Genomic DNA, 17,490 nt, shown 5'->3' with positions numbered 1-17,490 from the left:
AGGTCCCTCTCGCAAATCCAAGGAGTTCAAAAACAAAACCAGAATCGGCGCAGAGGGGGAGGTGGAACGGGGTCTTGGCCGGGGGAAAGGTGAGAGAGAGAGAGAGAGAGAGAGAGAGAGGGAGGGGGTAGAGAGGGAGGGGGTATGAGGAGTCAGAGGAGGGGAGGGTTCAACGCTGGAGGCGATGCCCTGCTGAGGGTGGGAGGGAGATCGGCCGCCCAGCTCAGTCCCTTCCACCTCCTCGCTCTCGGGTGGGGGGGGGGGGGGAGTTGTCCCACCCTCCCGCCCGCCCCCGGTGCCTCCCACCCCGCCCCAGCGCCCAGCCTCAGACGTAGTATTCCTTCTCCTTGTTGCGCTTGCCCTTGGCGCCGCCGGGCTTGGCGCCGGACGCTGCCTTGTCCTTGACCAGGGTGCCGTTGCTCTGCGCCGAGTTGCTGATGTAGTTGCGACTCTGGTCCACCTGGTAGGAGCCCTCGTCGCGGTTGCGATACTTGTACATGGCGTAGAGGAGGATGAGGATGCAGAGGGCGGCCGCCGCCACGATGCCCACTACCATGCCCGTGGTGGTGCTGGATTCCCGGATCACCTCCACGGCCCCCGGCGGCCCGGCCGCCCCGGCTCCCGCGCCGCTCGGGTTGACTGTGGGCAGAGGGGCAAAGCCGGGGGCAGACGTTACTGGCGGCCGCCTGGCCTGCTTCTTGCCATGGTGCTCGGTGGGGACGGGGAGCAGCGTCAGGTTGGGCTTGGGGCTCTCCCGCGTGTTGAGCTTGCCCGCGGGCAACTTGCGGATCATGTCCGGGGATGACGAGGAGGTGGAGAGCGGGGCGGCGTCGGGCGGCGAGCTGGCACCCTTGGGTGACGGTGCCTTGCTGGGGCGGGCGCCCCTGGGTTTGGGGTCGCCGGCGGCTAAGAGGGTGCGGTCGGTGACCAGGGGGAAGGTGGCGTAAAAGTCCTCGTCGTCGGCGGGGGGGAAGCTGGAGTCGAACACCTCGCCGGAGCCGTAGCCCGACGCCACCATCACCTCGTCGCAACCGTCCTCCTGCTCCAAGAGGCAAGGGGCGCCCAGCTTGGAGCCGACGGTCAGGGGCTCCCTGGTGGCCTCTGCGGCCGTGAGCAGTGGCCGATAGGTCGGGGGCGGGGGCAGGAAGGGAGAGCGGGTGACAATGGCCGGCATTTCCAGCGCGTCCTCCGTGATTATGGGCAAAATGAGCTCGCCTCCTATAACAGAAAAGAAAAGCGGGCAGCAAGTGAGCGGCGAGAGGCCAGGACGCGGCCGCACAACATCCAGTCCCATTAAACACGATCGCAGCGGCGGGTTACACATCGCTACTAAATCTCTCGCACTTTACTTAAACTTTTACATTGCACGACTACAAAATGAAAATCAATGCCGCTTTTTTTTAATTATGCTTTATTTTGGGTTTTTCCGCTTTCTCTTAAATATAAGACGCCTAACGCATGTCTTTTTTAAAAGCAAAGAACAGATCACGGAATACAGGCAACTTACATCAACAAATTGGCCGCATGATTATTGCATGAAGGAAAACAAAATCACAAAAAGAAAGTTGCATAAGAATTTCCTGGGACAAGTTCAACTCTTTTCAGCTACAGATTCTGAAATTAATTCTCGTTTTCTCTTTTTTTAAAAAAAAAACCCACAATGCTCGATGTTGAAATGAGTTTCACACTTCTATTTTCATCCTTTTTTTCAGCCCCTGCCCAGCACTCGCGGCCCACACTCCAGCTCACACCCACACACACACCAGCTCACACCCAAACAAACTCACCAGCTCACACACGTACACAAGCTCACACCCACATTCACACACCATCTCATAGCCACACACACTCAACAGCTCACACACATACCAGCTTACACCCAAACAAACTCACAAGTTCACACCCACACACACACACCAGCTCACACCCAAAAAAACTGACACCAACTCACACACTCACACCCACACACACCAGCTCACTCCCACACACACACACCAGCTCACACTCAGACCCAAACAAACTCACCAGCTCACACCCACACAAATTAACCAGCTCACACCCACACACACTCACCAGTTCACACCACACACTCACACTAACTCAAACACACACCCACACCAGCTCACACCCACACACTCAACAGCTCACACATTCACCAGCTCACACCCATGCACACACTAGCTCACACCCAAACAAACTCACCAGTTCACACACTCACACCAGCTCACACACATACTCAGACCAACTCACACCCATACTTTCACCAGCTCACACCCACACACCAGCTCAGACCCAAACAAACTCAGTAGCTCGCACATTTACACTAGCTCACACCCATTCACCAGCTCACACCCACACTCACCAGTTCACACCCACACACCAGCTCACACTCACCAGCTCATACTCACACTCACACCATCTCACACACACCAGATCACACTCACACCACGCACACTCACCAGCTAACACCCAAACAAACTCACCAGTTCACACACTCACACCAGCTCACCCACTCACACCCATATACACTCACCAGCTCACACCCACACACCAGATCACACCCAAACAAACTCAGTAGCTCACACATTTACACCAGCTCACACCCACAGGCTCACACTCACTCACCAGCTCACACCCACACTCAGACCAACTCACACCCACACACACTCACCAGCTCATACCTGCACACCAGCTCACACCCAACAAACTCACTACCTCACCCATTTACACCAGATCACACCCACATGCTCACACCCATTCACCAGCTCACACACACACAAGCTCATTCTCACACCCACCCATACACACCAGCTCACACTCATATCATCACTCACCCATCCACACACACCAGCTCACACCCACACATACTCACCAGCTCACACACACACACGCAAGCTCACACCCACACATTCTCACCAGCTCACACCCAAAAACTCACCAGCTCACACACTAACTCACACCCACACATGCTCACCAGCTCACACCCACAGGAGCTCACACACTCACATCCACACGAGCTCACACCCACACTCACACACCAACTCACAGCCACACACACTCAGCAGCTCACACCCACACACTCTCACCAGCTCACACCCACACACTCACAAGCTCACACACTCATCAGCACACACCAGCTCACACTCTCACCCACACACACCTCTCACAATCACACCCACACATACTCACCAGCTCACACCCACACACGCACCAGCTCTCATACACACATCACCAGCTCACACCAACAATCACATGCTCATACGCACAGACACACCAGATCACACCCACACACACACCAGCTCACATGCGTGCACACACTCACCAGTGCACACCCACTCACCAGATCACACCTACACAGACACACCAGCCTGCGCCTACACACACCAGCTCACACCCATACACACCAGCACACACCTCCCCACATCAGCTTACACCCACATACCTGCTCACATCTCAAACCAGCTTACACCTCCCCCCACCAGATTACATCAATGCACACCAGTTTGCACCTCCACACACTCTGGAGCTGGCGGGGATGGGGGGTAGTCCCTGCTGATCTTGGCGCTCTGCCACTTCCCCTCTCCTCTCGTCTGGAAGAGGATATGTCAGTCTCATCACTGGGGACAGGGAGAGCGGGTGCCCTGAGTTTGAAAGCAAGGGGGGATGCACTGGGGTGGGAGGGGGAGGATGGGGCTTCATAGATGTGGTATGGCCGTGGGAGAGGATAGAGAGGAAGGTTTGTGTCAGTTTGGGTTCAGGGTGACACCTGATTTTGGGATGGGCTTTCCTAGTCTGGGTTGGCACTCCCAGTCTCCCCAGCGATTGAGAATCCAAAATCAGGATGTTAGAAGTGATAATACTGGGGAGGGCTCAGTTCCTCAATGGGAGGGATTGTTCACAAGATATAAGGGCAGAAATAGACTCATTAGCCCATTGAGTCTTCCCTGCCATCCCCCCACTTTGCTCCACTCCACAGCCTTCTCCCCATAACTCTGAATACCCCTGACTAATCAAATCTCTGTGGGGTCCCTGATGGAGAGTTGTTATTAACCAACCCACACTGGGAGTGAGGGGTGGTGGGTGCGGCATTAACAATGACCAGGTACAAAGTCAGGTAGGCACTGGGGTCATGGATTGGTTACGAGGTCTGTGGGCACAGGATGACCAACCAGGTATGAGACTGGAGGGCACTGGGGATGGACCAGGTATGAGGTCTGGTGGGCACTGGGGTGTGACGGACCAGGGGACATGGTCTGGTAGATGCTGGGGTGGGGTTGACACCATGTACGGTCTGGTGGGCACAGGGGATGGACCAGGTATGAGGTCTGGTGGGCACTGGGATGATGGATTGGGTACATCTGGTGGGCACTGGGGTGACAGACCAGGTACAAGGTCTGGTGGGCATGGTGGATGGACTAGGTACAAGGTCAGGTGGGCATGGGGTATACACCAGGTATGAGGTCTGGTGGGCACTGAAGTGACAGACCAAGTATGAGGACTAGTGGGCACTGGGGTGATGGACCAGGTACGAGGTCTGGTGGACACTAAAGTGATGGACCAGGAACGAGGACTGGTGGGCATTGGGGTGTGACAAACCAGGGGACGCGGTCTAGTGGACACTGGAAGGGGTTGACCAGGTATGAGGTCTGGTGGACAGTGGGGTGACGGACCAGGGGACATGATCTGCTGGACACTGGGGGGTGTGACACCAGGTATGAGGTCTGGTGGGCACTGAGGTGATGGACCAAGTATGAGGACTGGTAGGCATGGGGGATGGACCAGGTATGAGGTCTGGTTGGCACTGAGGTGACAGACCAGGTACAAGGTCAGGTGGGCACAGGGTATACACCAGGTATGTCTGTTGGGCACTGAGTTGACAGACCAGGTATGAGGACTGGTGGGCACTGGGGTGTGACAGACCAGGGGACATGGTCCAGTGGACACTGGAAGGGGTTGACATTATCCAGGTATGAGGTCTGGTGGGCAGTGGGGTGACGGACCAGGGGACATGTTCTGGGCCCCATCCAGAAAATCATGGTTCTTTCACCAAGAAGCCATCACACATATCCTCCAGGCCCCACACACTTGTTCCAATCTATGTCCTGTCTGGGTAGAATGACCATGATCTCCCTGAGGTTCTGTGGTTCCCCTTAAGGAGACTTAGTTCCCTCCCACATCCCAAAGATATTGGGTATAAAATGGCCATTGTAAATTGCCCCTCATGTAAGGCAAGTGGTGGTGGGGGGGGGTGGGGGGGGGGAACCAGATAACACGGAAAACAGGTGGAAAAATTAGATTGCTCTCAGAGCCAGTATAGACTCTATGGGCAAACTGGCCTCATGTCATTAAAAGAGACATCACAAATGCACAGGCACTGACTCACAACGCGGTACAGATGTGCACACATTCATGCACACATCATTCATGAGAGGAAGTTCCTCCACAGCGATCATGAAGAACCCCACTCACACCATTGCTAATGCCCCAAAACACTGAACCCCCATCTAAGTTTATGTTTCAACTTTAAAAAAAAACCCTTCACCCACAAAAAAAGGACGAAAATTCATTTTCAGAGCACACATAATTACATTCAATATAGAGCAGTGATATTAGACACCGCTTTCAATGTTAGTATGTCGGTTCCAAAATCCAATCCACGTGACCTGCACCCATTCCTTCATTGGGTCAAAGTCGGAGAATTGGCAGCAAGAACTGGGGAGAGGGGGATTACTTGACTGGGGTACTCGGATTATCTCAAGTTTTAAACTGACTTGGAGTGGGGAAAGAGTTTTCACCTGTGGCCGAGACTGGAAATGGGCGCTACTGGTATCAACAGTCCACAGATCTTCAGAAACAGATCTTTACCAGGAGGGATGAGGGAATGTGGGACTGAGATGGTTGAGAGAAGTGATTGATGGGGAAGGGGCTGACCTAGAGCTGAAGGGCTTGTTTTGTGGGGTGTAAATGTTTTTGTGATGGTCGGGGACTGAGGTGGAACTAAATCAGATACATAATTCCCAGAAAGTGGCATCAGGTAAATAATAGCTTTCGGCATATTTGCCTTCATAAATCAGAGTCCAGGAGCTGGGATGTTGTTGATACACGAGTAGGGATGTGATGTAGAGACTCTATAAAGTGCCGGTGTGACCTCATGTGGAGAACCGTGTACACTATTGGGCGCTGTGTTTGAGAAAAGATGTGCTGGCATTGGAGAGAAGATTTACTAGAACGATATGAGGAATAAAAGAATTAGTATATGAGGAATGACTGTCGGCCCTTGGACTGGACTCAATGGAGTACAGAGGGATGAAGGGGGTCCTCATTGGGGTATTTCGAATGCTAAAAGGGCTGGACAGAGTCAATGTGGCCAGGATGTTTCCCACGGTTGGGGAGTCTAGGACAAGGGGGCACAACTTCAGGATAAAAGGGCATCAATTTAAAAAACAGAGACGCGGAGAAATTTCTTTAGTCAGAGGATCGTGAGTCGGTGGAACGTGTTGCCACAGGCGGCTGTGGAAGTGAGGTCACTGGGTGTATTTAAGGCAGAGATTGACAAGGATTTGATTAAGGGTTAAGGGGAGAAGACTGGGGAGTGGGGTTGGGTGGGAGGATGGATCAGCTTGTGGTTAGAAAGACAACAGAGTTGATGGGCCGATTGGTCAACTTCTGCTCCTATATCTTTTGAGGGTGCCGGGTCTCTGGCCCTGAAGCACAACTTATTTATTCGTTAACTCCTCTCTCTTCACCTGAGCAATGGGGCAGATGGTGACTTTACATTGTGCCTCCTGACAGATGCCGCGTGAGGGATCAGACATTCATATCCATTGGCTAGAGTTAAAGTGGGGCTTGATGGAGTCTTGATAAGTATGGCCATCAAAGGTTATAGGGAGAAGGCAGGAGAAGGGGTTTGAAAGGAGGGATATAGCAGTCATGATTCGAATTGTGGAGCTGGGTTGATGGCCAGATCCTGCTCCTATCACATGCTTTCTTCAGAATAGAGAATCAAGGCACATGGGACACTGGTAAATCGGCCCTGTTCTCATTGAGTGTTTGGCATCTGATTGACTTGATCCTTGCTTGACCTATTCCATATTAAATGGGCATCGTGGTTGATCACATCTAAGTGCTGGCATGGCCTTACACATAACTATTCACTGCAGGGGCGGGCATTCATATAATGCTGGCATTCATTTCAAGAGGAATAGAATATAAGAGCAGGGATAGGATGCTGAGGCTTTATCAGGCCCTGGTGGGGCCTCGCGTGGAAAATTGTGAGCAGTTTTGGGCTCCTCATTTGAGAAACGATGGGCTGACATTGGAGAGGGTTCAGAGGAGGTTCACAAGGACAATTCCGGGAATGAAAGGGTTATCATACGAGGAGTGTTTGAGATTTAGGAGAATGGGGTGGAAGGGTGGAATCTCAATGTATGTTGAAAACTAGATGGAGAAAGGCTGTTTTCCCATGGTGGGAGAGTGTAGGACAAGGGGGCACAACCTCAGGATTGAAGGGTGTCTGATCAGAACAGAGATGCAGAGGAATTTCTTCAGCCGGAGGGCAGTGAATCTATGGAATTTTTTGCCACAGGTGATTGTCGAGGCCGGGTCATTTAAAACAGAGATTGATGGGTTCTTGATTAGCTAGGGCATCAAAAGTTATGGGCAGTGGGGCTGAGTGGGGAAATGGATCAGCTCATGATTGAATGGTGGGGCAGAGTCAATGGGCTGAATGGATTATTTCTGCTCAATCTTATTGCCTTTAAGGTTTTAAGAGCCATGAGGAAGTTACAACCCTGTTGAATATGTTAGACCAGACCTAGAGCATTATGTTCAGTTCTGGTCACCTGGAAGGATGTGGTAGCTTTCGAGAGGGTCCCGAAAACATTCTCCAGGATTCTTCCTGGAATGGAGAAAATGTCTCATGGTTGAATGGGGGGGGGGGTGGGGGGGGGGTTCCATGCACAAGGTGGTGAGTGCCGTGGGCAGGGTGGACACCTTTTTCCCAGGGCAGCCATGGCTAAGCACCAGAATACATCTGTTAAAGGTGAGTGGGGGAAAGTCTAGGGGAGATATCAGAGGTAGGTTTTTGTTTTTGTTCACACAGGGAGCAGTGGGTGCCTGGAATGCATTGCTGGCTGGTGGTGGAGCCTGGTCCATCTGGGTCACTTAAAGAATTAGACAGGGGCATGGTTGGAAGAAAGATTGTGGGGTAGGTTTAGAAAGCTCATGGAGTAAAGGGTCTGTTCTGTGCTATACATAATGTTCTCTCAGATGGTTCCTCTTTCATCATTTTGGAGTTGGTTACAAAATCATTTTTAATTTTGTTGCCTCTGGTTTGCAGACAATCAGTAGACTTTCTTCCTCTTAAGATATAGAAGATCATGGCCATGGAATTCAATGGGGATTAAAGTGTCCTGATGGAATGACTGGCAGTGGACTCAAACGATGGAACAGGCCCTTCAGCCTACAATGTCATGCTGGCGCATGTAAACCAACTCCACATCAGTCTAACCCTTCCCTCCCTCAGGGCCCAGAACCCTGCATTTCCCGTGTGTCCACAATGTCATGCTGGCCCATGTAAACCAACTCCACATCAGTCTAACCCTTCCCTCCCTCAGGGCCCAGAACCCTGCATTTCCCTTGTGTCCACAATGTCATTTTGGCCCATGTAAACCAACTCCATATCAGTCTAACCCTTCCCTCCCTCAGGGCCCAGAACCCTGCATTTCCCTTGTGTCCACAATGTCATGCTGGCCCATGTAAACCAACTCCACATCAGTCTAACCCTTCCCTCCCTCAGGGCCCAGAACCCTGCATTTCCTGTGTGTCCACAATGTCATGCTGGCCCATGTAAACCAACTCCACATCAGTCTAAGCCTTTCCTCCCTCAGGGCCCAGAATCCTGCATTTCCCTTGTATCCATGTGCCTGTCAGAGGGTTCCCATTGTACCAGCCTTCACCACCACCACTAGAAATGCATTCCTGACACCAACTACCCTGTGTGTAAAACACCTCCCCCCTGACATCTCCCTGATTCGTTCCTCGCCTCGCCTCTCTGGACAGTTGGGAAGTTAGCGGAATGGACTGACTAAATGTTGGGACCAATGAGTAGAACATTGATTTAAAAGTTAGGACTAAAGGGTTGGGCTTTGATGGGAACCAGATTATTTGGCATCAGTAAGAGATTAAGGAGTCGAGTAAATAATTTAAATTTAAATTTCGATGTACAGCATGGTAACAGGCCACGAGTCCGTTCAGGGCAATGCACATTTATTGGAAGACCTGACACCTTGTACATTTTTGAAGGGTGGGAGGAGACTGGACCCCCCCCCCCCAGAGGGAAACCCACACAGATACGGGAAGGACATGCAAACTCCTCACAGGCAGTGGAGGATTCAAACCCCAGTCGCTGGCGCCTTTACAGCTGACCGCTACAATAACTATGCTGCTCCATCAATGGGAGTGCTGGCTCTCAAGGGACAGGCTTTACTGGAACAATCTAATAATTAAGAGGAGGCCATTCAGCCCCTCAATTCTGCACAGCCATCCAATGGGATCTTGTACCTTCGGAGGATTTTCATGTACCATCCCCTGAACAAACAGCAAGCTCTTGATCTGAGAGCAACCATGGGACAAGAGGCTTGGCTTCAACGAGAGAAATAGGAAATAAAGGAGTGAGGGGAACAGAAGGGTGGATGGGTTCTGGCTCAGCTGGCAATGGGTGGGCCCAGCTTTCATCCTTGTGACACTGTGAATGGACCCTGTGTACTTACCATGAGCTCAAGAGCTTTGGGCAAGGAATGGGTGCAGGACCTGTGGATTATCTCAAAAAAATTTCACATCATATTTGAAATATCAGCCATCTTTGTTTGTTGATGAGGTTTAGAGCACATTGTAGATCTATATAACGATAAGATATTTTGTAAAAAAAGGGGGGTGTAAATGAAACGTCAAATGTTAGTTATGCACCAGTGCCCTCAGCAGCACAGAGAAACTTCATCACATTTGAAAGCCTGGTTCACTCCTAAAGATCCATAACTCAATCTTTCCTTTGCTTTGCTGGAGGTTTCTCCTGCACTTCCTCCCCCCCCCCACCCCACAAATTGGAGAGGTTGTGAATGGGAGCAAAATTCCAGCGCCACTCTTGTCCTCACCTGCTACCCCACCAGCCTCAACACATTCTCCTCCACTACTCCCGTCATCTACCACAGGATCCCATCCCCAGTCACATCTTCCCCTCATCCACTCCTTCCTCCCCACCGATTGAATCCCCCCCCAAACCTGCGACCGCAGGAAATGCTCCACTCGCACCCATGCCCCGTTTGGAGCCTCAGACCATCCTACCCAGTGAAGGAACCCTTCACTGGTGGACCTGCAGGGGTTGTCGGCTGCAATCCAGTGCTCCCACTGTGTTCTCCTCTACATCGGAGAGACTGGGAGATCGCCTCATCAAGCACCTCGACTCTGTCCACTGCAACAGTGCATATCTCCCAGTGGCCATCCAGTTCAATCCCCGTCACATTCCCTTGCCAACACACCTGTCTCATGCATGGCCAGACTATGACCACCTGCAAATTGGAGGAACAGCCTCCAACCAGATGGCATTAATGTCGTCCATTTTACATTAAGAGAACCCTCTCCTTTTTTCCCATCTCTTTCCCTCGAGCTGTCTCTCTCTTCCCTTTTCCCTCCATGCCCTTCCACAGAGCCAAGATCATGCTCACCTCTCCTCTCGTATCTGTTCACTCCTTTTGTTGATCTGGACCCCTCTCCCCTCCAATCCTTTCGCCTTTCTCTCCCCAGTCTTTAATTCATGCACTCGAGGAAGGGCTCAGGCCCGGAATGTCGGTGGATCTACCTTCACCTCCTGTGGACGCTGCAAGACCGGCCGAGTTCCTCCGGCCTCTCTGTGGGTTTTTACTCCAATCTCAGGAACTGAGGAACTTCCTGCTTTGCCCCATACTGGCCGACCCACTCGTTTGCAGCTCATTGCAACAGCTGCGACTATTAACTCCATCCACAAAAAATTAGATTTTCCTGGATGCTTCCCCCTTCCTGGAACTCCTCTGACTCCATTTCATGAGACGAACGATCTGCAAACATCTATTGGCTGCCACACCTGCAGGGTCTTGCCTCTCGTCACAATGTCTCCTGTAGGAACTCTGCTCCTTTCTCCCACTTACCTCCATAGCAGGATGTTGCCGACCAAACTAGTTCATGTCTTCCAATAAATGTGTATTGCCCTGAACGGTCGTATTAAAGCCCACACCTGTATCTCCTCCTTTTCCCCGATTTCCACCCTCCCAAGCAGAAAAAGGATAAGCACCCTCTCGTCCCCCTGAGCTTCACTCCATCCCACCCTCAGGCTATGCATTCAACACCTTCTCATCCAACGCTTCTGCCAAGGTCAGCATGATCCCACCACAGGACCCTTCCTTCCCCACCACAGGACCCTTCCCTTCCCACCACAGGACCTTTCCCTTCCCACCACAGAACCCTTCCTTCCCCACCACAGGACCCTTCCCTTCCCACCACAGGACCCTTCCCTTCCCACCCTGACCAGCTTGTGCTGCAGGAATCAGTCTCTCATTGGATCATTGATCAGCTCTCCTACCCCCCCCCCCACCCCACATGGACCTGTTAAAACAGCAGAAATTAAAATGCTACACCTTACACCAGTCACCAGAGCCTAATGATGATCCCCACCCCCTCACACAGATACCCCTCACTGTAACACCAACACTCCCTTCACCATAACACCCAGACATTTGTACCCTGCTTACTGTAACTCTCACACACCTGTCACCCTTCTCTCTAACACTCCATGGCCATTAACGGGCAGCCCACTACCAAGATCCAGGCTGGAAATGTGGACAGAGGACTGGCATTGAAACCAGTCTGAAGCATGAAGGATCAAGTCCTCCCCTTCTGTCCATATTCCTGGTGAATGTCCACTCAGTGGAAAACAAAACTGATGGCCTTAGTGCAAGGTTGGTTTATCAAAGGCAGGTGAGTCAAACCTCAGTTATTTGCTGCACTGAGACCTGGTTTACAGAGACTACACTGGACACTGCGACCCGACTGGAGGGTTTCGCTATTCGCAGACTGGACTGGAACTCCGATTCTGGCAGAGGGAGAGGGGGTGGTGTGCACTTTTTAGTGAATACCAGCTGGTGTACGGATGTTGGGGTCATGTTGACCTCTCGCTCCATTGACTTGGACCAAATTGCGATTAAATGCAGACCCTTCTTCTCCTCAGTGATTCTCCCCAGAAATTATATCTCTTTCTCGATGCCATATATAACCATATAACAATCACAGTACAGAAACAGGCCATCTCGGCCCCTCTAGTCTGCACCTATCTGCTTCCTGTCCATAACCCTCCAACCCCCTCACATCCATGCACTCATCCAACTGTCTCTTAAATGACAAAATTGACCCTGCTGCAACCACCTCTTCCAGAAGGTCATTCCACTCAGCCACCCCTCTCTGAGTAAAGAAGCTTCCTCTCATGTTACTTCTGAAGTTCTGCCCCCTAACCCTTAACATGATCCCTTGTTCCAATCTCACCTCCCCTTAAGGGGCAGAGCCTATTCACATCTACTCTGTCTACCCCCTCATAATTTTAAATACCTCTATCAAATCCCCCGTCAACCTCCTACACTCCAGGCACTAGTGGAGCTCCACAATGTGGTCAGTAAGCAAGAGATGGCCCACCTGACAGTCTACAAATCATAGTTGGTGACTTTAACCAGGCCTGTATCAAGAAAACGATGCCCAACTCCCAGCAGCAGAAAGCCTGCTGTCCCCGAGGTGCCCAGCACACTCGATCAGTGCTACATCAAGACAAGGATGGCCTATCGTTCTTTCCACAGGCTGCATTTTGGTAAGCCAGGTCACCTGCTTAAATTCCATCCCTCCGGCAATGAAGGCCAACGTTCCATCTGTCTTCTCGACAACCTGCTGCACCCACAAACCAACCTTTAGCGATTCAGGCACAAGCCCTCCCGAGGCCTTCTGGACAACCGCACACTGCAATCACTTGCCATTTAAATAATCATCTGATCTTTCAAACTGGATCACCTCACATTTTCAAACTGGATCACCTTACAGACAGGGCCGATAAAAAATGAGGCTCCAGAGAGGACAGACAGGAGGAGGTTGCGGGAGGCTGAAGAACAATGGCAGGGGTTCAAGAACTCAATGGCAGGGGTTCAAGAACTCAGCTGAGCATGTGAATGCTCAGGCCAAGACCCGTCAAACGCTCCTCACATGAAAACCCTCTCATTCCAGAATCATCCTTGGGAACCTCCTCTGAACCTTCTCCAACGTCAACCCATCCTTTCTCAAACAAGGAACACAAAATTGCTCACAATTCTCCATGCGAGGCCGCACCAGGGCCTGATCAAGCCTCCCAGCTGTATGATTGATAGAGGTAATCTGTTCAACACCTCGCAGTAGAACCTTTCTCATTGTACCACTTGTAATGTGGAAAATAAACAAACAAGAGGATCTCTCAAGCGCGCGTGAAACTGAGTGGAAAAGAAAATTGTGCAGAGGATATGGTGAGTCTACGGTGAGATAGAGACAGGGTAAGTGAGTGGGGAAGGGTCTGGCAGATGGAGAACAACATTGATAAATGTGAGGGGATCCAGTGTGAAAGATCAGATGATTATTTAAATGGCAAGCGAATGCAGCGTGTGGCTATGCAGAAGGCCTCGGGAGGGCTTGTCCATGAATCATTAAAGGTTGGTTTGCAGGTGCAGCAGGTTGTCGAGAAGGCAGATGGAACGTTGGCCTTCGTTGCCGGAGGGACTGAATTTAGGAGCAGGGAGATTCTGCTGCCACTGGACAAGGTCCTGGTGAGGCCGCTCTGGAGAACTGCCTGCAGTTCTGGTCTCCTTACTCGAGGAAGGATGGACTGGCTTTGGAGACGGTGCAGAGGAGGTTCACCAGGTTGATTCCAGAGATAAGGGGGTTGGCCTGGGAGGATAGAATGAGTCGTCTGGGACTTTACTCACTGTGATTTAGATGATGGCTGACTTCAGTTCCCGATTTTGAAATTTTTATGAAATATTCTACTGCCTGTATGGACGATGACATTCCCATTGCGGTCCTGGCCACACATTTATCCTTTAATCAAAGAGTCCATTTGTCACTGTGACCCCGTGGGGGCTGATGGTGCACAAATTGACTGTGACACTTCCCTATCACAACACTCTTCATCGGGTTTGAAAGATTTGGGGGCAGTAATGAGAAGATGAAAGGACTGTTAACTGAAAGGCTCTCATTCCTGGTCAGTGATTAAAATCAACACGATCACAAGAGATTCATTGGGAGCTTTATGGGACCTTGATTGGGTAATAATTTCGGGAAGCTCTTTTCCTGGGGAATTTAAATCAGTGCAAGCTTAAAGGTAATTTGCCTTGTCACATAGGGCCTCTGCCAGTGTGGAGATCAGGAAAACAGAAAGATGTTGCAGTCTTCTGCAAAAAACAGCCTGAAGACCTGATGAGATAAAGGTTGCAATGCATTCTCGTCTATAATTTAGTTTGCTTTCTCAGTATTAAATGTACAACTACAGTGGCAGGGAGAGACTGCTCTGAACATCCTTACATCTGGCTGCAACCAGGGTCTCGCCGTTTCCTGCACTTGAAGTTATTTGTTCTCTTTTTTTTGTGCATTGTCCCTTCACTTCACCCAGCTCCCTGCCATGATCTGCAAGAAGACACGCTTGATCTGGTTAGGAACTGTCCGTCCTTCAACCTTATCGAGCCCCTTTAATGCAAGCTGTCCTCAAAGGACATTATCCAACTGGATGTAATGCTGAACCACCTCATAACTGCATGACATAGGAGCAGAAACAGGCCATTCAGCCCATTGAGTCTCTCCACCTTTCAATCATGAGCTGATCCATTTTCCCACCCAGCACCACTGCTCTATTATTGTTGTAAAATGGTTATAATATTTGCACTGTGAAGCATCCACAAAACACTGAATTTCATGACTTCTTCATGACCATAAATCCTAATTCTGATTCTATCTCTCATCCCATCTACCTCCTGGATGATCCGGAGTTCATCCAGCTCCAGCTCCAGTTCCCTAACTTGGTCTGTCAGGAGCTACAGCTGGATGCACCTCTTGCAGGTGCCGTCATCAGGGACACTCCCGATTCCCCACATCCTGCAATTGGAGCATTTCACTGCTCTGGGTGCCATCCCCACTCCCTACTCTAGGTTACTATGGTAGTGTGTCCTCAGCCTCCACTCATCAAAGCCCCTCGAACCAAAGCCTCTAACGGGCCACTCCGACACTGGGCCACTCACACACTGGGCCACTCCTACACTGGACCACTTCAACACTGGGCCACTCACAGACTGGACCACTCACACACTGGACCACTCACACACTGGGCCATTCACACAGTGGGCCACTCCTACACAGGACCATTCACATACTGAATCACACACACACTGGACCACTCTGACGCTGGACCACTCACACACTGGACCACTCCGACACTGGGCCACTCACACACTGGGCCATTCCTACACTGGGCCACTCACACACTGGGCCACTCCTACAATGGGGCACTCACACACTGGGCCACTCCTACACTGGACCACTCCGACACTGGGCCACTCCTACACTGGGCCACACACACTGGGCCACTCACATACTAGACCACTCACACACTGGGCCACTCCTACACTGGACCACTCACACACTGAACTACTCACACACTGAACCACTCACACACTGGGCCACTCCTACACTGGACCACTCACACACTGAACTACTCACACACTGAACCACTCACACACTGGATCACTCTGACACTGGACCACTCACACACTGGCCACTCCAACCATGGCCTCTCCACTTGCTTTATTTTTATTCATTCCTGCTAATGAATTACAATTTGATTGGTCTGCGAAAGGTCCTCCTTTTAAATTCTTCTTTTTGACATGCGCCTGACTCTCTCCGATCAGCCTGCTGAGGTGCTCAAGCCCTATGCTTTATATAACACCAGCCTTCCCCCCCTACAACGAACAAAGGTTGAGCATGTTTCATGTGATCCTCCTTGGGTGTGAGAAACAACTTTAACAAGGGAGGCACGATTGGCGTAGGGATTAGCTCAACTCCGTTATAGCGCCAGCGACTGGGCTTTGAATCCTGCACTATCTGTAAGGAGTCTGTACGTTCTTCCCGGAGCCTCCAGTTTTTTCCCATCCTCCAAAATGAACCAGGGGTTGTAGGTCAATTGGGTGGCACAGGCTCATGGGCTGGAAGGGCCTGTGTGTCTAAACTCCAGGTTCTTGCCAAAGGAGCCACAACGTGGGCAATGCTTCTAACTGGACTTTAGTGCAAGCAATCTTTTGAAAAAAGATCCATATTCATGATTGTGGTATGAAACTAGTTAAGGCAGCAGCTGATATTAAATGGGAACCATTAAATTACATGCTGGGTGCACAGAATGATTGGATTACAGAGACAAGTTTATTAGATTTGTGGCTGGTAATGTACTACACAATGGTTTTATTACTTTTGTGATGGAGAACATTATTAAATTGGCTTTGAAATCTTAGTTATGTGGCTGAATATGATTCTTGGGTGTAGCAGCTCATGACAGACATGCCAACTAAATGAACACTGTCTTTGGTTATGCCCAAAAGACTGGAGTGGGCATTACTACTGAGGGCACTGGCAAGAGATTTAGGGGAAAGGTGGTTGCCGAGATCAGAAATTGGAGAAGCAGGGTTCAAAGAAATGGAGGCAGCTCCCAACCGCTAGAGTCCACTTTGCCATTCAGTGAATTAGGGTCTCCTCTCCCAGCTGAGAACCTAGAACATTACCACACAGTACAGGTACAGGCCTTTCAGCCCTTGATGTTGTGGCAACCAATATAAACCTCTAAAAAGTACTAAACTCTTCCTACCTCAGTTTTCCTTCCATTCATGTGCCTGTTGAAGAATCTCTTAAATGCCTCTAACGTTCCAGCCTCCACCACCATCCCTGGCAAGGCATTACAGGCCCCCACCACTCTCTTCCCCCTAAGCTTCCCTCCCTTCACATTGACCAGACATCCTTTGGTGTTTGCTACTCCCGACCTGGGAAACAAATACTGGCCATCTACCCTATCGACGCCTCTCAGGACCTCTATTCAGTCACCTCTCATCCTTCTTCACTCCAAAGAGAAAAGTCCCAGCTCCCCGTGTCCGTCAATTCCTAAAATGTGCAACACGCTCTCCATCACGACCATCACTCTGACTATCCACAGCTCCTCAGAGGAGAGAATTCATAAAGACCTATCAATTTCTGAAGAAATATATCCTCATCTCAGTCCCAAAAGGCCCACCATGACCGCTCTGCTGGCAAGGACTGGTTTATTTGCTGAAGAGTTGGATTGGAATTGAACATGGTGTTCCTCATATGCAAAATTGGTTGGTGCTGTCTGTTATAAAATATAAGGTAATCCGGGAACAAAAGGGT

The 17,490-nt window shown here is 50.7% G+C and overlaps 1 protein-coding gene across 17 annotated transcripts in view; it reads right to left on the bottom strand.

Annotated features, from left to right (window-relative positions):
• Window positions 1-300: 300 nt before the first annotated feature.
• LOC138740935 (neurexin-2-like) overlaps window positions 301-17,490 on the bottom strand; it is an 838,414-nt gene continuing 821,224 nt past the window's right edge. For all 17 annotated transcript variants that reach the window (XM_069894277.1, XM_069894290.1, XM_069894282.1 and 14 more), the window contains one exon: window positions 301-1,218. In XM_069894277.1, coding sequence (XP_069750378.1) covers window positions 326-1,218 — 893 coding nt within the window. In that variant the 3' untranslated portion in view covers window positions 301-325. The remainder of the gene's footprint in view (window positions 1,219-17,490) is intronic.

The sequence above is a fragment of the Narcine bancroftii genome, chromosome 8, assembly GCF_036971445.1.
Source record: "Narcine bancroftii isolate sNarBan1 chromosome 8, sNarBan1.hap1, whole genome shotgun sequence".
Classification (NCBI taxonomy): domain Eukaryota; kingdom Metazoa; phylum Chordata; class Chondrichthyes; order Torpediniformes; family Narcinidae; genus Narcine; species Narcine bancroftii.
Note: the sequence above shows the minus strand (reverse complement) of the source record. Positions and strands in the feature narration are given on the sequence as shown.